The sequence below is a fragment of the Colletotrichum orchidophilum genome, assembly GCF_001831195.1.
Source record: "Colletotrichum orchidophilum strain IMI 309357 chromosome Unknown Scaffold_173.1, whole genome shotgun sequence".
Lineage (NCBI taxonomy): Eukaryota > Fungi > Ascomycota > Sordariomycetes > Glomerellales > Glomerellaceae > Colletotrichum > Colletotrichum orchidophilum.
Window position 1 is genome coordinate 1 of NW_019173129.1, and position 20,718 is coordinate 20,718.

At 54.8% G+C, this 20,718-nt stretch overlaps 6 protein-coding genes across 6 annotated transcripts; 2 read left to right on the forward strand and 4 right to left on the reverse strand.

The window, feature by feature from the left end:
• On the reverse strand, positions 1–2,802 carry CORC01_12980 (fungal specific transcription factor domain-containing protein; the record flags this gene model as incomplete). Its single annotated transcript, XM_022624598.1, has 5 exons — positions 1–945; positions 1,004–1,255; positions 1,399–1,686; positions 1,784–2,567; positions 2,796–2,802. Coding segments are annotated over 5 exons (2,276 nt in total), but the record flags the coding sequence as incomplete, so codon positions are not given.
• A 1,900-nt stretch (positions 2,803–4,702) lies between these two features.
• CORC01_12981 (glycosyl hydrolase family 3) lies at positions 4,703–7,530 on the reverse strand (the record flags this gene model as incomplete). The annotated part of the gene is made up of 4 exons (XM_022624599.1): positions 4,703–6,451; positions 6,546–6,558; positions 6,615–7,253; positions 7,304–7,530. 4 exons carry the CDS (start codon positions 7,528–7,530, stop codon positions 4,703–4,705), a joined length of 2,628 nt encoding a protein of 875 aa, XP_022468862.1.
• A 3,659-nt stretch (positions 7,531–11,189) lies between these two features.
• Positions 11,190–12,763, reverse strand: CORC01_12982 (ergosterol biosynthesis ERG4/ERG24 family protein; the record flags this gene model as incomplete). Its single annotated transcript, XM_022624600.1, has 3 exons — positions 11,190–12,295; positions 12,343–12,647; positions 12,702–12,763. 3 exons carry the CDS (start codon positions 12,761–12,763, stop codon positions 11,190–11,192), a joined length of 1,473 nt encoding a protein of 490 aa, XP_022468863.1.
• A 1,279-nt stretch (positions 12,764–14,042) lies between these two features.
• CORC01_12983 (uncharacterized protein) lies at positions 14,043–15,206 on the forward strand (the record flags this gene model as incomplete). Its single annotated transcript, XM_022624601.1, has 3 exons — positions 14,043–14,407; positions 14,467–15,001; positions 15,057–15,206. The coding sequence occupies 3 exons, from the start codon at positions 14,043–14,045 to the stop codon at positions 15,204–15,206; spliced, it is 1,050 nt and encodes a 349-aa protein (XP_022468864.1).
• A 731-nt stretch (positions 15,207–15,937) lies between these two features.
• On the forward strand, positions 15,938–17,114 carry CORC01_12984 (aldo/keto reductase; the record flags this gene model as incomplete). The annotated part of the gene is made up of 5 exons (XM_022624602.1): positions 15,938–15,976; positions 16,077–16,517; positions 16,586–16,806; positions 16,886–17,032; positions 17,093–17,114. The coding sequence occupies 5 exons, from the start codon at positions 15,938–15,940 to the stop codon at positions 17,112–17,114; spliced, it is 870 nt and encodes a 289-aa protein (XP_022468865.1).
• Positions 17,115–18,222: 1,108 nt separating this feature from the next.
• CORC01_12985 (uncharacterized protein) lies at positions 18,223–20,249 on the reverse strand (the record flags this gene model as incomplete). Its single annotated transcript, XM_022624603.1, has 4 exons — positions 18,223–18,838; positions 18,901–18,945; positions 18,978–19,780; positions 19,839–20,249. The coding sequence occupies 4 exons, from the start codon at positions 20,247–20,249 to the stop codon at positions 18,223–18,225; spliced, it is 1,875 nt and encodes a 624-aa protein (XP_022468866.1).
• Positions 20,250–20,718: the final 469 nt, after the last annotated feature.

A 20,718-nucleotide genomic window follows, 5' to 3' on the forward strand; every position in this document is an offset into this window, starting at 1 on the left:
GGGGGGGGACAAAAGGATCGGAAAAGGCAAGCTTCAAAGATGACGTACCCAGACGTGTATTCCGACATTGCTGTACCGTTTTGCATCTCGGCCATGGCAAGGGCCGCGTCCTGGTGGGGATCCATACCAAACGGTTTCCCCTCGTTGTTACTGCCATTGACGTTGTTGCCCAGCGAGCCCATGAGCATCGGCGGCAGCGGCGTCCTCGCCCCGCTCCCGGTGCCGCTCGAGTCGGTCCCCTTCAACTGTGACGTGCCCATGATGGTGCCGTGCTCGTAAATATTGCGCAGCGCCGTCAGCGCCCTCCACAACGGACCGGAGAGCTCGATATCTTTATCCGTCTTGGGGATATGGGCCGTGGGCGAGGTGGCCTCTTTCGCGGCCGTCGCGGACAGCGCCGCAATGAGGTCCCCTTGCAGCTGGCGGACCTCGGGGCTGTTTTTCGTCTCGCCCAGGATGCCGAGGAGCAGTGCCGAGGAGAGGCCGTGATATGTAAACGCCCAGCTGCGGGTGGGGATGACGGAGAGCTGGTGCATGGCGAGGAACATGCGGACCGTCTCGGCGAGGTTATGCTGGCACTTGTCCGAGAGGTGGCGCTTCTGCTCGGGCGTGAGCTTCGTGCAGTCGCGGCGGAGGGCGGGGCGGCAGCAGACGGAGATGACGAAGGAGGTGTGCAGGCGGACGGCGTAGTGCTGGAGGCGGTCGACGGCGCGCTTGCACTGTTCTTTGATGCGGATGTTGGGGGCCACCATGTTGCGGAGGTTCTCGACGGCTTCGCAGTTTTCAACTATTTGCTCGTAGCTTACCGTTGTCGCGGCCTCTGGGTTGAGGCGCCGCGAGATGATTTCGCAGAGGTGGTACATTGTGTCCAGGTAGCCGTATTCGCCTGCGATGGTGGTTGCTACCGTCGGGATTGGGCAGCAGGGGATATTTGTCATGGTTGGACTGCGCTATTGTCAGCGTATTGTGATGTGGCAGTCTCGAGAAGGGAGTCAATTCTAACCGATCAAACGATAGTGACGTGAGGGTGTCGTGCCATACACACGTCCACCACAGCTTCCGGCGGATCATCTCCTTGGACTGCCCGTCGCTCCGGGCGCTATCCCGTCCGTCCGAGGGATTTGGGCGGTGCAGGCCGAGAGACTGGGCCAGCCTACACGTCAGGCCGAGCAGGGCCCACGATGCTTCGGCCTTCATGTCATTGAGGAGGACGAAGCTGGTGAGTAAGAGAGCCTGGATCGAGTCGAATGTGGGTCTGTACAGCCGGTGGGGTCTCGGGTTAGTGGATGTTTTTTGTTTTCCGCGGTCATTGTCCAAAATGGGGGATGTTACAGTTACATGGGTCCAAAAAAGAAAAGTAGAAGGGGAGATTAAGAGATGAGAAGTAGGATGACTAACCGTAGTAAAAAGTTGCCGAGCCGCAAGAAATGGAATGATATTTGTATGTACTTTTGCGAGTCCCGCGTGCGGATGTGATATGGCGAGTCGTGGTACTGCGACCCAACGGCGAGGAGGGCAAAGAGGATGGCGAGCCACGACGCCGACACTGGCTTGGGCGTCCGCGTGGCGTTGCTGGCATTGCGGGCACGATCTTCGAGGTAGACCATGAGCTTGGACTCGAGGTCGTCAATATCGACGACGAAGCCCCAAAACTGTTGCGGGGTTTCTTTGTATGTGCGGAAGAGTCTTTTTCACTGTTAGTCCACCCATTGTGAATCACAAACCTCCTCCCCCCCCCCCCCCACCGTGTGGGCGAGGTTGCAGGGACCAAAAAAAAACTCACTTCATGACTTCACGGTCCGAGGGCAGCTCCGCCGAAATCTCCCTCGTAAGACTATCAAGATGCTTGGATGACATGAGCGGGAAGGGCGCCGAGGTATCGAGGCCGAGAATGGACCGCATGTCCTGCCGTATATCGACGCCCTCCTGGAGCTCGTTCGCCCCGGACTGCTCCCGCAGCAGGGAAGGGATGCTGTTCTGCCCGAGATACCGCGTCACGGCCTCGGGGGCCTCGGTCTCGTCCACCACGCCTGCGGCTACTGGTCCCCGGGGGAGTTTATCAGTATACAGCCCGTTGTTGTTTCCCGCAAACGAGGAAGACATGGACGCAGCAGCAAAAGGTCTCATACCAGGGTGGATGTGCTGGTGTTGGTGGTCTTGCGGCAGTGATGATGACGACGATGATAATGGTGACTTACCGATGGCCACGCGTGGCCAGTTCGCGCCGCCGGTTTCCTGCTTCAGGGGAGGTTGGCCCGCGGCAACGTCCGCGGCGGGATCCTCGGGCGAGTGCGGTCTTTTCAGCTTGTTGGTCGTAGAAGCCGTGCCGTTACCCACAGTGGTCGTCGCGGTCGTGGCAGCAGCGGCAGTAGCGGCAGCACCACCGGCGGTACTGTTACCGCCCTCGGTTGTCACGGAGCCGGCGGGTTTGTGATTAGTGCCGTGGGAGGCTGTGCGGTTTGGTTTGTAGGAGCATAGCTGAGGGTGTTCGCGCTTGACGCAGTTTTCGCACGGCTGTTTGTTGTCGCACTTTACCTTGCGTTGGCGGCACGGCCAGCAAGCGGTGCCTGACGGGGGAAAAGTGTCAGCGAGGTGAGACAGTCAATGAATGGTGAGGTGAGGTATGTCTTATAGAGGGGTGACGTGAAGATGAAAGGACGTGAGAGAGCAGTCATCTCAAGTCTCTCGGTTGGACACAGTGGGATGAGATGAGATGAGGATGGATGCGCGGACGAGGCATCATTAGTCCCGGGCGGGCGGAAGAGAAAAGGTGCTCATGAATGAACGAGTCTCACTCACCATATCGGACCTTGCGGTGAGAGTGAATGATGCGGTTGGCCTCCTCGGGGGTTAGATCATCGATAGAGGCCTGGTCCGGGGTCGGTGTGGTCTGCGACTCGGTCATGATGGCGACGGCGACGGTGACGGCGACTGTCCTTGCATCAGAACCGGTTCGGCGGCGGCGGCGACGGAGGCGGTGGTGGAGGTTACAATCACGGCCACAGGTGCAGCTCGGTGGCTGTCGTGTACCGAGTGAGAGAATCCACAGGCCGTGAGAGAAAGCTACTCCTGATGGGACAGGCACAGAAAGGTGGGAACTCCCCCTTTCGAAGCCCGTCCGCCGGTTTGGAAGGATTTACAGTTCACGGAAGCGACGGGGGGATCGTTCGGGGGCGACGGGCAAACGAGCGCGTGCGTGGGTTTCTCGCAGACGGCGGGTCGTCGCTCGGAGTGCGATTTGTGCAGCAAGGCGGAAACGTGGTTCGGGGACGGCGTGGCGTGCGGTGTCTCTCTCGTTCGGAATGCCGGTATTGGTGGCCGGAGGCGGGTAAAGGATATGGAAAGACAATCGGGCTCTGAAGAGGTTGCGGCGGTTAGGTAAGGTGCGCTGGATTTCTCTTTTTTTTTTCTGCCACCCGGGCGCGTTACCGGCCGTTGAGAGGGAGGAGATGGAGCTTGTTGTTTGCGGTTCGGAGCTGGCTGAGTGTGTGTGGTTCCAATGCGGCTCCTTTGGCGAAAGAGGAGCCTTTCTGAAGAGGGGGCGTTTGTAGCTTTGGGAGTTGGGGATTGGAGGAAAGAGGAGGATGGGAGGGGGTAGGCGAAGCTACAAAGTGCCTTACTGAATGCCGAGATCCCGAAGCGACGGCGAGACAGGTCTTCGCAGAAACAGAAACGATGACGGATGACAGCTGCAAGGCAACGCAGCGCGCGCACGGGTGGGAAGTACTAAAGGAGTTGGAATCGGCGACACCCAGAGTGAAGATTTCTCTAGGAGAGATCGAGGACGCAAGAGGGAAAAAAATAAAAGGGAGAGATCTCAATGGAACACACTGGACACGGACGGGATACGGGAAGCGCAACGAGATGCGGCGGGGTCAAAAGGTGCGCAGCTGAGAGGCGTTGGTCCAATGTCTGTCTGTGTTTCTTCAAGCTCCTTGGGTCCTCTCCGACTGCGCGGGACCCTTGAACTCTCCTCTTAGGTAAGGTGAAGAGCCGTAGACGACTGGATGGATAATCACGGATGATGAGTAAGAATCCAAATACCTAGGTAATAAGGAGAGCAGCTTCGGATCACCAACGCTAAGACCCAATCAGGAATGGTCCTGCTTCGCTCTCACTCGGCAGCCCAGACCCACCCGCTCATGTACCCCACTTTTGACCGCTGTTCCAGTCCTTCGATTCCAGACTCTCGTCCTTCTATTCCTTGCTGTCACTGGATCACCGGACCAACTATGCTGACATGATCAAGCCAGGCAGTCTGATTGGCTATGTGATAAGGAAAAAAATCGCACGGTGACATGCCTTTGCCCGGCTTAAAGTCTCTGTCGTCACCTGGGCGGCGTCCAAGGTGAGTGTCGGTGGACGAATACACATTTCGGTCTGATGTAAGCATTTCTCGTCTTGCATATCATTTTCCATGAGCCGAAATGTGGCCCGCGTTGCGCCACCCTATGCTGTTGCTCGAGTCAGTAACAACTTCAAAGCTGATTTCTTCCCGTGGTCCGAACCGAGCTGATCAAGATAGAGAACGTGATCGCGACACAGATTTTACCGTGATCCGCCGAACCCGAATAAGAGCCGCTGGGCAAAGGCCAAACAAACATTGTAGAGTCTTCATCCGGTGTTGAGACTAAACATGATTGATTAGAAACTACAGAGTACTATTCAAGTCGCCGTATCCATCCAATCCGGCTGCATCCGCCTAGAGCGACGCACTCAGTGGCAGGTCTCTCGATGAGCTTCCAACCCACACCTTCTTCGGGTATTTACTGATGACCCAGTTCTGGCTCGCCGTGTCCCAGTTGCTGAGGTCGCGCCTGGTAATCTGCGCCGTAAAGGCCGCCGACGCGCCGGCTGCAATGGGGATGCGCTCAAATCCGCGCAGGACCTTGACAGGTTCCTCCGGGCCGCCGAGGGAGACGTAGAGCTGGGCAACCTCGTCGCCAGCAATCTTTCCGGTGTTGGTCACGGTAGCAGTCACCGTGTAGAGAACGTCCCAGAGCTGCGGGTTGCCGCCAGGAGCGCCTGATGCGGGGTGCTTGGGCCGAGGGGTGCTGGCAACGGCGTTGGGAGGCAAGAATTCCGCGGCGGTCTTTCCGTAAGTGGGGTCGTTGGCAGACTTACGAACGTCCGAGGTGTTCAAGTAAGGGTAGATGAAGTTGTAGATGTATCGGAACTTGTTGCTAGGGAAGACGTACTCGGCTGGGTTCGTGCTGTAGTTGCCAAATGTGGGTGCTGCCGCAGTCTCGCCGGTTGTCGGCACATATTCGCCCACATTACCGGGAGTGACTACCAAGTTGGAGTATTCAAAGGTCGTGTACGAGAGACCAAAGCCAAAAGGGTAGATGGGTGCCACGCCGGAGCTGTTGGTTCCAGCAGTAGCGCGGTCAAAGTGGCGGTAGTCAATGAAGACACCCTCGGTGAAGTCATCCTGAGGAGCGCCCTGGCCATTGTTGGGCTTGTACAAAACATCGGCACCGTAGCTCTCGCGGTTGGGGCCCCATGTAAAGGGAGACTTGCCTCCGGGGTTGACGTTTCCGTAGAGGACGTCGGCGATGGAGTTGCCCGACTCCTGCCCAGGAAGGCCGGCCCAGACTATAGCTGTGATGTTAGGGTTGTTGTACATATCAGTCAATAGGACTGGGCCGATGGAGTGGATCACAACAATGGTGTTGTTGTTGACCGAGGACACGTTCTTGACAAGCTCATCTCCCGCGTTCCAAAGCGTCAGGTTCTGGCGGTCGCCCTCGTTTCCACCTACGTTGATGAATCCTTCACCACCATTGGCGTTGACAAATACGATTGCCGTAGCGTCTGCCTGTGAAACAAGAGCTTTCGTAGCCGCAGAGTCATAGTTGCTGAGGATGCTCTCGTATCGAGAACCGTCCGCAACAGCGCGAGCTTGCAGCCCCTGATCAGGAGTAACCAGGTAAGGATACTCCGCCGATCCTGATCCCCACGCAGCACCCAGAGTCCCATCGTTGCAGCCTCTGTTGTCACATCCATTGGGGCCCTTGAGGTTGGGTCCGGCATCCTCTCCGATGACGGCCAAGAACTTGGGCTTATTGAGTGGCAAGGCGCCCTTGTTTTTCAACAGGACAGTAGCCTTGGCGCCAATCTCGCGAATCAGGTTAGCGTGATCTCTACCCCTGCGAACATCAACGTGTTTGTTGATGACTTGGGTATTCTCTTTGGCGTAATAGTGGACGGGTCCGATCGTGTCCTTGGTCCACGACGAGAAGGTTAGTTCAGGGACAGATTCCACCTCGAAGCCGACCTTGAAGAACGCAGCCATGATACGCAGAGCCATGTCATCAAGGCGGTATTCAGGAACGGTGCCGTTGAGGACGGCAACGGTCAGGTTGGTTCCCCAAAAGGTAGTTCCGGTGTTGAAGAGAACATCGCCCGGCATCGCCATGTCGAGGCCGGCAACAGCTGTCGCAGCACCCGCCTGTGTTGAAGTCAGTATGGTGGCTCGCATCTAGTCGGAAAAGGGTACAAAGGGGAGAGGGAAGTCTTGTCCAAGTCAATAGAGGAAGACGCACGTGTTGAGCTTGCCTGTGATCATGTTAGCGAATGACTCTCTCCTAATGCTAGCAATGGGAACCACTCACCAATCAGACATGATGAATCCTTGAAAGCCGAGCTCTTCCTTGAGAAGACCGTTGAGAAGCTTTGAGTTCTGGCAACCGTACGAGTTGTTGACTTGGTTGTAAGAGCACATGATGGAGCCAACGCCGGCACGGATGGCTTCGGCAAAGGGCCACATGTAGAGCTCGTGCATGGTCTTGTCGTCAATGTTGGATGAGATCGACTCGGTGATGTTATATCCGTAGCCAATGGCTTCTGGAGCCTGTCTGAAGTGTTCCTGCTCATTGCCGATGAAATGCTTGGCACAAGCAATAGCGTGCTGCTGGATACCCTTGACCGACTCAGCCATGGCAATACCTGTCAGGTAAGGGTCCACGGAGAAGCCCTCCCAGTTGCGGCCTCCAGTCGGCGCACGACCGATGGGACCGGCAACAGGGGCCAGGACAACATCAATGCCTTTGGAGCGGTGCTCGAAACCGATGGCTTCGGCCCTGCGATAGATCAAGCTACGGTCCCAGGTCGCGGCGACAGTTTGGCCGGAGGGAAAGACGGAATTGTAATCGGTGAAACGGATGCCAACGGGGCCATCTTGCATGCAAAGACCGCGAAGACCGAGGCGGGGAACAGAGCCGACATTTCCGACGCAGACATCTCCTTCCCATCTGAAGTCTCATTAGCCATACTCCGTCAGAGAAAAGGGTAGTTTACGCACCCGACTCCGGTGGTCAAGTTGACCTTCTCGAGAAGAGTCAACTGTGAGACAAAGGCCTTCGCTTTGGCGTAGGCATCAGCCCAGCCGTCGGCATTGGGGTCCATCCATGGTGATGGGTAGACCGGGGGAGAGTGTGCGAGGTCGCGCTGTGGGCATGGTGAGTCTTCTGGAGGCTGCGAGAGCTGTGAAAATCCAATGGCCGAGCCAAGGAAGCGAAGGAAATGCATGATTGCGAATTACAACATGGCCGATGGTACGTTGTACTCTTCAGCAGAGTAATAGAAATGACGCCACGGAGAGGGACAGCAGAACCAACAAGACGAGCGAGTGACGAAAAGCAAGACACCTTCCTCCCCACAAGATTCGACGAAAACCTGGCTTCTGCAATTTCTAGGACAGAGCCCTGCTCCAATAATGCCAAAGGGTAGTTGCACAAAAACACGAGAACAACGATCTACCGCAGCGGCAGCAACGTACCTTGTGTAGCTTTCCTTCGGGACCCACGGCAGAAACAACCTGATCAGCCGCCGCCAGGAGGGCGACGACAAGACTTTGTGTCCTCATAATCCTTGATTCTGTTGTCTGTGTTGTATTTCGGAAGAACGACTGGCGGGCGGGATGCTGGTCCTGGTCGAAGTGAATCGGTGACCCGGCGATCAATGGGAGGCGGTCACACTCGAGTGGTCACTGGTAAGATTTCTCGAGTTAGTGTCGAAGTGAAGCTGTAGTCGCTTGGAAGGGGAGCGCAGAGCCTTGGCCAAGGGATTGGATGAAGGCGGGTGCGGCTGCTTTAATGTTGACAGAGGAGCTGGGATGATTGTCCAGGGTAGCTCCTGGAAACAAGCTCGCTCTATCCGTATCCCTCGTATAGCGTCGTCTGCTGTCGAGAACGTGCCGAGGGCAACCAGCTGGGCCCGCAGACAGAGATATTGAGCTGTGCTGGACCTGATGATGTAACAAGGTTTCCCTGTTTATAAGCTGCGGTGGCATGGGACCAGGTTGTGGGCAAATGCAGCACGCTGGACGGATGCTACCCCACCACACCACGAGAAAATTCTGGGGAGCGTTGTGAAGTATCCCACCGCCTCTGACTGACACGCGTGTACCGGAAGCGGTATGCTGCGGAGAGGGCAGTAGCTAGATGCGGAGAAAACGAACGACGACGGTGAGGACAAAGACAAGGACAACTCCAGTGTGCAGGAGCAAGGTCAGATGGAGTTGGAGATGGTGGGCGGTCTCCAGCTTAGACTGGGTCGAGTTGCGCTCGAGGCAAGCTCTAACTCGACTCTGAGAGGGGGCGCCGCCTGAGGAGACTGGAGAGTGCCGTCGAGACAAAAACGATGGGCAGGTCGCATCGTAGAGAGCCAAGGACCGGGGCGGACGCCGTCCCGAGACTGGGGAAAGGCGAGCGGCGTGACTGACATGACTGGGTTAGGTTCGCTGGGACACTACCTTAGGCCCAGAGTGCAGTAATAGTTGGTTTCCGTAATAAGTCATGACGAAAAAGGGCCGATCAGCAAGTGTGTTGACGGGTAGGGCGAGACCAGGAATGGCCGGACAAGAGAGAGATGATGCGACTCGGGGGAGATGGGCAGAGAGTCATTGGGTCTCGGGAGGAGCCACAGGCACCAGAGGTCTCCGCAGAAAGCTGGACGTGGCGGCGCATCTGGTACGATTGTTTCGATGCTGCCGAAATGGAGGAACGAGATGTTGAAGCTCGCTTGCTGTCCGCTGAATGTGATCTTTGCGCTTCGTTCACGCTAGGACAATAGTGGTAGAGAAGGCGATGGGGGAGGAGAAGGCGAGGCGCAGTCAGGGCCGGGCAGGGCCAGGGAACGGACGGGATACCGGCTCTGGGGTACGTACTGACGTAGGTAGTCCGGGAAAACAAACAAATCGGAACGGGTGGGGAAGCGGGGGGCCCCAGGCAGGCACACGGGGAACCTAGAGGGAAACAACGCTCCACTGCGGCGAAGCCTCTTGCCTTGCGTGCGGCGGGCCTCGCTCTCATGTGGAAAGAAGCAATGAGAGAAGATTGCCTCGGACCAGGGACAGCAAGAATCGGTCAGTAAAGCCGGCACTGGGAAGCCTACCGGAAGGAAACTTTCAGATGCGCGGGGAATTCAATGTGGCTGCATGTATCTCGGCAGTACCGTTCCCACGCTAACGTGTTCCTGGTCTACCCAGAGCCAGTCCCGGTCTTGGGTGCTTGGGTGCTTGGGTAGCTTGAGACGGCGCTACGCCTTCCCGCAGTTGGCAATAACAGGCGTTTTCTTTCCTTTCCCCCTCACCGCCGTCCCCAACTTTTCCGAGCCAGAGCCCTTCATGACGGCTTCGATGGGAACTTGGACGTCATCAATTGGTCTACGCACAGTCAACCGGCTCCTATCTCATGATCCTCATCGTCTGCAGCAGCGTTACATCCGTGGTTAACCCAGACGAGCCTTTGTCGGCTGACCGACTCCAGGAACAAGTTCTCAAGGTTCTCTCTCCTTTTGCTGCTGACCCACGACCGAGTCTTGGGCCCGGCATGAGCAGGATTTTGAGTAACTAGGCCGCAGATCGGAATAAACGCCCTCCCCACCACATTCGGCAATTTATTCGCTTGACAGTCATCTTGGTAATTCTTACTCATAGCTATGAAAATGAATTTTCCTGACATGGGAAAATGCAACGTCCCGGGATGGAGGCTCGACGACGTAAACTCAAAAACCGCCCGTACCTGAATCATTTACACTTTGCAATATCCGTCTCTTCTCCTCATACTAAAACCTATGCTTAAACTTGTCTTTTCTATCATCCCAGTTCTCTAGCAGTTGCATGAAAACCATCATGGCTTCCTTCCTACTGACCAGAAAATCCAAACCGTCCAACAAGACGCCACGCCAAACCAACCAACCAACCGACCGACCGACCTCCATGCTGTCGTCGACAATGCATCCCCGCCCCTCACCCACACACTTTTCTTCTTCTTCTCCATCTTTTCAGTCTCCAGTTTGTTCCCCCCTCATGTCCCCCGCATTTCGAACCCAGCCAATCCACTTGGCCCTTTCCTACCCCTCATGTCCTCTCCCATCTCCAGACTCCATTGTCCCCACCGCACCAGCTCCCCATCCCCATCGTGAATCAAGCTTGATCGAATGTTCGGAGTCGCTGTTGATCATGAGCGTTGCCCGCCGTCGCCAAGGAGCGGGGTGTCCGAGTCTTTTCGGCCCGTTTACCACTTTTTTTTTTTTCTTTGGAAGAAGCTTCGTCGCTGTACAATTCGGCCCTCCCAAGGGGGTGTTGGCAGAGGAGGAAGAGTTTGCGTGGATTGCATGACCTCCTGATCAGGAGTAGTAATTCCGATCCAGCGCACCTGTGCAGCTCACAAGGAAGGACGTAACGTTCCACCGTACCCGAATACGCGGGAGATCGTCGCATTCGACGGTTCGTCTGTCCGGTCTCCCTCATAAAGGCCAGTCCAACGGCCATCAGACAGAGATTTACGACGCGCATGGCGAGGTTCGGTGAGAATTAAGCTGCAAAGGCAAAAAGAAGCTTATGATGATTAGACTACCAGTCCAATTCCGCAATTATGCATGTACCCGGTTAAAAGTGAATAAGGCGCCCAAATCCCCATGCCTTGACGGTAGAAGATGGCCACTCCTCAGACCTCAGGTTCTGAACCATTAACGCCACATGCGCAATCTTTTGCCTAACGCCCTTGGCCGAGTGAGCCAGAGCAGACTACCTAGCTAGCGTGCGCTCCGGGTCAGCCCATGACCCGTGTGATCCATCCTCCATGATATCCACCCGCTCCACGACTTGAAGAAAAGGGCCAAAGAGATACCCCATTCATCTGCTTCTTCGGGCCTGCTTTCCGGAGCGTCTTTCTTCTGATATCTCAATAGATGCCAGGCAGGATTCTCCACCGAACAATCTTCTTGTACTTTTCCCAGTCCTCGCCGTACTTGCGAGAACATTTTTCGTCGTCACGGCGGTCGCGGTGAACCAACAAGACGGCAAAGTAGACAATGTAAAAGTACGTGATGGGAATGGCCATACCACGAGCCGCGCCCTGGATAACCTCACGACCATCGGCCATCTTGAAGGCTCCTTCGAGTCCGGCTTGGGCGTATCCAGTGCCGGCGGAGACGATTGTGTACCCGGCCATGCCCGTGGGCAAGCAGTATGGCCAAGCCTGCAGCCAGTCGCCGAGGTAGTTGATATGACGGGCGACTCCCCACCAGCCCGAGATGAGGAGGCGGCTTCCCGTCTTGGTCTCGATGTACTTGAGGTGGGCGACGCTCGGGTCGTCAGGGTTGCTGCGGAAAGCGTTCTTCTGGCTGTTGGAGAGACGGAAGATGGAAAAGGCGACGCCAATGAGTCCGACAATACCGGCCATGCCCAGGGGGCTCATTGAGACTGGGTACACGGCCAAGTAACGCGTTTGTAAGGAGTAGACGAATGGTACCCAGACGAGGTCGCCAAAGGAGAGCATGAAGCCGAAGCCGTCCGTAGTAATGTCAATGGTCGTCAAGATGGCGGGCTCGTTCCACCAGCAGTCAACGACGTATGCGAGCTGGACAGCAGAGACGAATACGCTGCTGTTGGTTACGAAGCCGTAAGTGCGGTATTGTCTGGCCGTCCACGCACAGTTCATAAGAGACCAACCCAGCAGACCAGGTCGGATCTCCAACCACTCCTTGATATCGATTTCGCCCAGAAGAGGGATAGTAACACGGGGGTTAAGCTCTCGTCCGATATACCAGTCGTAGATCAGGTTGCCAGAGTGTCCCCCCGCGGCCAATTCGCGGAGCTCCTTGTTGCCCTGCTTGACGCTGAAGCTTCGTACGTACACAAACGTCGCAATGCCATAGGCTATGAGCATGTTGGCGGTAACGACTTGGATGTAGTTGTCGGTGATGAAGGTCCAAAGAGGAAACTCGGCTCCCTGGGCGATGGTGCCGGCGAAGCACACAGTCAAGATGAACATGCTGGAGGCGAAGGCTGTATCTGTTAATAGGTTGTTGTCTCTTCGGGCTCGGATAGCTTACAATTGCATCGGTACTTGAGTCGGCCACCGGAGGCGAGCTCGACGCCATCCACCTCAGTCGCCGGAAGAATGCGGTAGAGGAGCGCGTTGAAAAGATAGTATCCCAAGACGGCACCAGTAACCTTTGTGTCCGCGAGACCCCAGAAGCCCTCCTCGGGCCATCCGACTTCGCGCTTGAGTCGGTCGAGGTTCAGAGTCGAGGGGCTCAGGAGAGAAGGAGCTGGACAGCCCGACACGTCGTTGCAGCTGAAGGTGAAGAGGTAGACGAGGATCGGGAGACCGAAAGAGATGCCGAAGGCGCCGATACTAGGTAACGTGGATTAGCTAGATAGCGAGAGGACGAGAAGCTGGGTTTCATACGGTCCTCCAAACTCGTAGCCATGCGGCTGTTGGACAGCGCCCTTCTTTGCCTTGGACGCCATGCTGACCGTTTCCCCCCAAGCAAGTACTGTTGAGTTTGGTTGACGGGATGGAAAAGGGGAACAAGCTCGTGCCTTCCTTTGCGTATTTAGCTTGTGGATGTTGGCGAAAGGATTCCCGCAAGGCAAGAGGAAAACGTAAATATTTGTTTGCCCCACCAGCTCAATGTGGAAATACGAATGCGATAGTGACAGCACTGGAGAGCTCAGTATCGACCCCGGTTTCTGTTGATCGCCAAGTGGGCTGTGATGGACTCTTTGCGCCGGGGCTCTGGTCTTCCGGGTGACCTCATGGAGCTCAATTCGATGACGCTGAGGAAAAATGAGCCGTCTCATTGGGCTTGGCGTGATCAGAGTGGGGCTACGAAACGGTCTAGTGTACTGTGTGAGGTGCGCTGTGAAGTACGGCAGAAGGTACCCGGAGCAATGGTTCCACCGAGGCAGGCGGCGCTCGGGGGGACGTTCACAAGCATCGGACGATATCAAAGCCAAATGGTCCGAAGTTAAAGGTTAGGACTAGAAACTTGCGAGTGAATACACTGCCACGAGCCGATAGCATCAATGTTTGCAGGTTCTACTTGATGATGGTGCAAATTAGTGAAAGATTCATCCCGTTTTACATCTGCAAGGAACATTCATGGCACTGGTCCAACTGCAGTGGATTGGATGTATCATAGCCGAGCGGGTCCTGTTACGGGCTGTCGGCAATCGCCAAGAACCGCTTTTATGTAACACGCTGACTAAGATGGCTTTTTGACTGACTGTCCTCCACGACGGCATGTGGAATAAGGATTGGCTCCAGGTGCGACTTCAGCCCACGTGATCTGGAGTTGAGTGGATCCCTCTCCGGATACTGCAGCCTGGCGGCGCTCTACCTCCGGCGGGTGCTGCAAGGAGGGCCCATCCACCAATCAATGCCCACTCTCCGGTCACTCCCGTCTTTCCCTGCAGTTGAAGGCTGACGAATTGAAGTGACCAAGGTGGCATTCGTGGCCAGGCATTCAGTCTTCCTTACTTACTCTTGTGCACCTCGATAATTCTCATTTCTCCCCCAACAGATCCGTGTCCACGTTTTCTCCATTGTTAGGTCTCGTCGCATAGCAGACCAGCTGCGCCATTCGCTTCGATTTCGAGTTCCCAGCAATTGACCAACTTCAATTGGCGTCGTAGGGGTCTTCTCGCGCCCACATCACCCGCCCCCCGCGTGTATGAGGCACCGACGTTTCTGATCCCTCATTCCAAATCATTCTTATCGGCATTGCACCGAAACACAGACATAATCATGCATTTTCCACATTCCTCGACATTCCTCCTCCTCTTCGCAGCTGCGACAGCTCGCGCCGCCGATACCACGACATCTTCAACAACGACTAGTGCACCAGCATGTACAGCGGCATCCAAGAGTGGCAGCGGGGCTTTCTACGACTTGCGGCCGGACATAGCCATCAAAGCAGAGGAGGGCAAGTCGTCCAAGTCAAGCGTCACATCCGACTATCATGCTAGAGGCTGGGACTATGGTCGCAATTTCACCTTGAACATTTGCGCGCCAGTCATTGAGGCACTTGACGACGTCGAAGGCCTGACAAAGAGCGAATCGAAGAATGTTAGCGCGTTTTACGAATACAAGAATGAGGTCTACTCCATCGGGTACGTATCGCGCGAGTGTGTTGGATCGACGAGCGAATGCTGAGAGAACCAATTTACAGGTCATCATCCATGGATATCCAGACTCGCGGGCGCATCCTCGTCCTGCAGTACAAGAACGGTTCCCCGTGCGGCAAGACCAAATCGAAGCGATCCAAAGCCCACGATGGTGCTTCCTACAACAAGTACGTTGACGAAGAGGAAGTATCAGCTCTGAGCGCCTTTGGCAACACCCAAAACAAGGTTGCTGCCGAAAAGGACGATTCCGACTCGACCACGCGTCGCAAGTCGGCCACCATCTCCTTCCACTGCGATACCGAGCAAGTCGGCGGAGCTGCGCACATTTCCTTTGTCGGGTCAGACCCCGATGACTGCGCGTACTTCTTCGAGGCCCGCTCCCAGCATGCGTGTCCCAGAGCCGAACCGCACCAACCCGGCAGCGTCGGTCCCGGCAGTGTATTTGCCATCATCTTTGTCATTGCCGTTCTCGTCTACTTTGGAGGCGGCGTGTTCTATCAAAGAACTGTGGCACATGCGCGTGGTTGGCGACAGCTTCCCAATTACAGCCTCTGGGCTGGTATTTGGGGATTTGTCAGTGTACGTCGGGTTCGCAACTCTGTTTTCCAGAATCGATTCTGACCTCGATTTGCAGGACATGTTCATCATCGCGACTTCTTCTTGTGCACAGCTGCTTCCTGGGAGACGTGGATATAGCCATCTGTCTGGGTCGCCGAGCAGAAGCCGCAACCGTGAGGATGAGAACCGATTGATAGACCAGCTCGACGAGGAGTGGGATGACTGAAGCCATCGGGCGGGGAGTGTATCATAAGCAATTGGGCATCAACTTTCGTTTCCTTTGATTTATACAGATTGCATGTGCGATTGCGTGTTGGAGCTGCGGGACTGTGTTCAGGGAATGTAAGTGAGTCGCAGGCAGTCACCCTAGATACCCCGTGTGAAGGATGCATAGACGAGTCATGAGGTTCATGCGACTGTGTAGTGCTGCCGTGTGCTCTTTTGTAAGTTGCAAATGTCGAACTTGCGGTTGGCGCTCAAATTGGGGCTCCGGTTATACAGCCAGTCGTGTACGATATGGCAAGGAAGTAATGGTACTTGGTAAACAGTAATATGCTACAGAAACTCCGTAGGGCGTTAATGCTGCTACCTTAGTCGTACGATGCTCTCGGAGGTTGGGTGACCTTGACAGGAAAATAACGCAAGAATACGTTGAAGTAGCCAATGATGGCGCAGGGTGCTTCCGACATGCGTCTACGTCCAAGTCCGAGTTGAAGTTTGGCTCCCGGAGATTTCACGACACGCGTTCGGAGACCGAAACCGGGGCGGGACGATGCCCCGCCATCGCCCCTCTTTCCAGCGTGATGTCACGGCGGGTCAGCCCGCGGCGTCGGGCGACGCAGTTGCGAAACGCCCCCTTCAACACCGAGCGCATTTCGGAATCGCTCTTTTCCTTTCTTACTTGATTCTCTGCGCCTTGATTTCTTTCTAGCCTAAAGTGAGACTGAACAAACCATAATGGCGTCAAACAAGTACACTCTGGCAACGCGCCTCACCGTAAGTCCTCCGCCACCCTCGAAAGCCGCTATCCGCCGCCCACGGCTCCGTCTATCCGGGCGCGTGCACCAGCTAACACGGCACTGAACGCGAAAAACAGCTCGCAAATGGCAAGTCCATCCCCCAGATCCAGCTGGGCCTGTACATGATGTCCGGCCGCGAAGCTACAAGGTCCATCCCCTGGGCCCTGGCCGCTGGCTACCGCGGCTTCGACTGCGCTCAGATGTACGACAACGAGGCGGAGTCGGGGAAAGCCATCCGCGATTTCCTGGCCAGCGCGGAGAAGAACACGCAGGGACTGAAGCGCGAGGATGTGTTTTATACGACTAAACTGGCGAGCAGCAGCACGTCGTACGACGCGGTGCGCAAGTCTATCAAGGAGTCTGTCGAGGTTGCTGGGCTCGGGTACATTGATTTGTTCTTGCTGCATAGTCCGTACGGTGGGAAGAAGGCGCGGTTGACAAGCTGGAAGGCGATTGAGGATGCGATTGATGCTGGGGAGGTGAAGATGGGCGGTGTTAGCAACTATGGCGTTGCTCATGTGAGTTGGTTGCTCTGACTTTGAACAACGACTTTTGGAATCCGAGAGGCCGCTGACAAAGTCCCTAGATTGAAGAGTTGATGGCTTCCAAGCCTCGCATCGCACCGGTCATCAACCAGATCGAGGTCCACCCCTTCAACACGCAGACTCAAATCAGGGAGACCTGCGCCAAGCACAACATTGCTATTGAAGCCTATGCGCCGCTGGCCCGCGGCATGCGCATGAAGCACCCCAAGATCCTGGAGTTGGCGAAAAAGTACGGCTCCACTCCGGCCCAGCTGTTTGTTCGGTGAGTTTTTTGTCCATGGTTGATCGCTCTCGCGAGCTAGTCAGCGTGGTCGCCTTATCTGACCATGGGTTTTCCCTAGCTGGTCTTTGGACCGTGGCATGATTACTCTCCCCAAGAGTGTGCGCCAAGAGCGTCTAATCGAGAACGCGAACGTGTCCGAGTACGAGATTTCTCAGGAGGACCTGGCTGCGTTGGATGCGCTTGATGAGCACTTGGTGACCGATTGGTAGGTTTTCCAGAAATGCAAGGGTGTATGCAAAACAATGAGGCTAATGCGATTTGATAGGGACCCAACTGAAGCCCCTTGAGAAAAGTCATTAGAAACATGAAATAGAACAATTTTCTTCCATGAGTTTAAGCTTCTTCACCTGTGGCCAATCAACCACCTGCAGATACCTCAGCTGAACTGGACGGATGTACCACGTGGCTGCAGGTTGCCTACCTCGCAAGCATGAGTGAATCCCCTCACTTTCTGTTTCTACCTGTTTGGGATTATGATAAGATCCAATAGCAAATCTGTCAAATAAGAGAGGAGGTTGATTGTGGGCTACAACAAACGCCTGATATGAGACGACACAGCGGTACATACTGGAATTTGAATACAAAAGTCGACATGCGACTTCTCAACATCACGACTCTCACATTGGAAAGCTTCGTCAGCGGACGACCAGAATATGCCATCTTCTCCCACACCTGGAGCTCGGACGAAATCGTTTTTGAGGACATGTAAACACCCAATCAGGCCCTTGTCCGTCAAAAAGCAGGATGGCCAAACATCGAAAACTCCTATGCACCTTGGACCCGTTACACGACAGAAGGCAGCTACGGTGTATGATTGTGGTGTTGCCATAGGGTCAGATTATTCCGCCTCTCTCCTTTGACGAGAGGCAGGCACTTTGAGAAACTGTAGCAATGCATTGTTTGTATAATCTGCGTCTAGAGGGCAAGGTCCACGAGAGACCGTTCCGAGGAGGACTTTGTCAAATGACGAGACGTAGAATCAACTGAACGAAGATGCTCAAATCGGATAGGAAGCTGCTTGAGTGGGGAACTGGTCAACTAGGAAGAGTTGAGGATGAGTCGAGACGGCTAGTAATGATGCTTCTCTCAACGGCTCTGCAATTGGCCCGTTTGGTCGGAGAAATCATGGATACCTAGGAGTGTGGTAATTATGGCTTCGAAGGTAAATAAAGAGAGTGCATTTCTGTATGAAAGAGTCGGCGCTAAGAATACTGATAGCTTTACATTCGGAACATTAGGATTATGTTTATGTTGCTAAGCTTGGTAATAAGGTCGTGGAAAAATGAATAATAATCCGTGGCATGCTGGAAGCCGGACGCATGGCATATCCCACTCTCTTCGAAGTTAGTTGCTTCGCAATGCCTCCTAGGATCTGGTACGTAGGATCTGTTCCTCTCACGGGAATCCCTCTGGAGACCAATCGTACCAGCCCATGTCCACCTCATCAATGACACCCCATTGCTCAATGAATTGCTTCTTCTTATCTTCCAGACCTTCGGTGCAAAGGATCTCAAACACCGTTCTCCACGCGCTGTTGACGGCGCCAATGATCCAAGCATGGCCCGAGCTCAGCGCCTCGCCCGCAAAGTGCATGTGCCCCTCAGCAGAAGGCCTCATCAACCACGGCAGTGTGCTGCTAAACTGGCCCGGGCCAAAGATGGCAAAGGCGCCGTTGGAGTAGGCCGAGCCATACCAGTCGTATGCGTGGTACCCCTCAAACTGCGATAGAATGAATTCGTGGGACACGCCGTTGAGCTCTGCTAGGTTCCTCAGGGTCAGGTCGACCATGACGTCGATGCTCTCTGGCTGGTACGGTGCCTGTTGCTTGTCGTTGTGCGGGTTCATGTAGGAGCCCAGTCTGGAAGCGTCCTGGCCCCAGACGTAGCTGGCAATCATGGTTCCGGGAGCGCCTGGAACATCGATGCCGTATGAGGGGTAGACACAGCGGCGGATGGGGAGATCGGTGAAGGACTGGCCGCCCTTGAAAGGGCCGGTGGCGAGGTTTTCCCACCTGAGCGGGGCACGTTAGCTTGGAATCTTCCGACTGGGACTATGATAATACAGCCAACTTACCATCGCGTCTTGAACTTGAATCCAATCTTTGTCGAAGGGTCGTAGCTGTCCAGGATGTTATCAATTTGGACTTTTACAAAAACGAGGTTCCTCGCATTGAGGCTAGGTAGACTTGCTTGAGAGTGCGAATGGCATTGTTTTCGAAATAACTGAGGTCAAGTTCAGTCATGTTGATGGCCTGAAGGGCACCCAACGGCACAGTCGAGATGACATGGGCGTAGTCGTACTGCTGGGTGCCGTTGACAACAACCTTCAAAGAACCGTTGGAATTCTTCTTGATGTCGGAGACCCTGTTGTGCAGCACGGGCTTGTTCTTGACGATGAGATTCATACCCTTGGTAAGCATGTCCATACCACCGTTGATCAGCGACCACTCGCTAATGTTCGCGCTGTCAAAGATCCATTGCTCCAAGACAGCTTGAGACATGGAGTACATGTCGTAGTGGCCCGTGGCGTCGTTGATGGTCTCCATCCAGTCGATCTCGGTGTTGGTAAAGCCCTGGTCCAGGAGAAATTCCCGAACCGTCAGGGAATCATACTTCATGAGGAGGTTGAACCCTTTGTCGAAGTTCGCCGAGAGCGCGGTCGTCATCGTACTGACTTGGGCCGTCCACACATCATATGCAGACTGCGTATCAAAGGTCGAGTTGAAGACTGGAACATTGTACCTGCTAGGGGAAGCAGAATTGGGCTCTTGGAGAAGAGAAGTGATACCGTTGTACCGCCTAAAGGTGTTATCCGCCTTGAAGATGTAATGTTTCTTGACTACCTGGTCGCGCTCGGAGACCCTCGCGTTGATATAGGGGATGAGACTCCACGAGTCGTTTCCGATAATCCGGCTCATGTAAGGCATGGGAGGGAAGCGCATGGCGCCAACGTCCTGTATTGGTCGTATTAGCCAGTTGATGGTGGTGCTTGGTAACTTGCCAACAACTCACGTAGTAATCATAGTAGGCCGGGTCTGCAGGCGTTGACTTGTCCCAGGTCTCTTGATCGAAATGGTAGGTGTAGATTCTGCCTCCAACTCGACTGGAAACCTCATGGATATCGTAGTCGATCCCGAGAGAGTCAAGCAGAATTGCAGCATAGAGCCCTGCAGCCCCTGCACCAATAATGCCGACCTTTAGAGGAATATCCTTTGGCGTTGGTACTCTGCTATGGTTGCTGTAGTTCGAATCGTCCACAACCTTGCGGAAGAAGGCTGCGCGCGGATTTTCGGCGGCAAGCTCGCCGTCGTTGCAGATATTCCTTTCTTCCAGCTGGACTGGCTTAGTCTCCGGGGCGGGTAAAGCGAATGACTGTGCCAACAAAAGGGCGGTGACGAGAGTGAGTTTGGTAAAGAGTGACATTGTCCTGACGGTAAAGACTGTGTGGTGGCCGGCGTGGCTTCGTACGACGTTGAGCTGGTTTCTGCCTGTTTACACAACGACGATAGCAACAGCATCGCCACCTTAATTTATATCCATGGTTACCGACCAATATCTTCGTTGGATTGTTTACCTTCGGATATAGGATCAGCATTTCAACTGAGACTAAAGAATGCCAAATTGGTTCTCCGGGTCAATGGGTTGTTTAGGGCTTGCCTGTCTTAAACCCAAGTCTTGTTGAATTCCAGACTTAATTCCTCTTTTCCAGTCTCAAATCCTGACACGCGCTTTGGACCCCTTCCCACTGGAATGCTGTCCGGGAATCGAATGTTCCCCGCAAAATCACGATTCTTCCAAGCAGTTGGAAGCGCAAGGCATGGTGGTTATTTCCCAGCATGTCTTTCTTTGAGCTGTCGAGGTCACAGGGCTGAGCTTCACATATCTTCCTGCA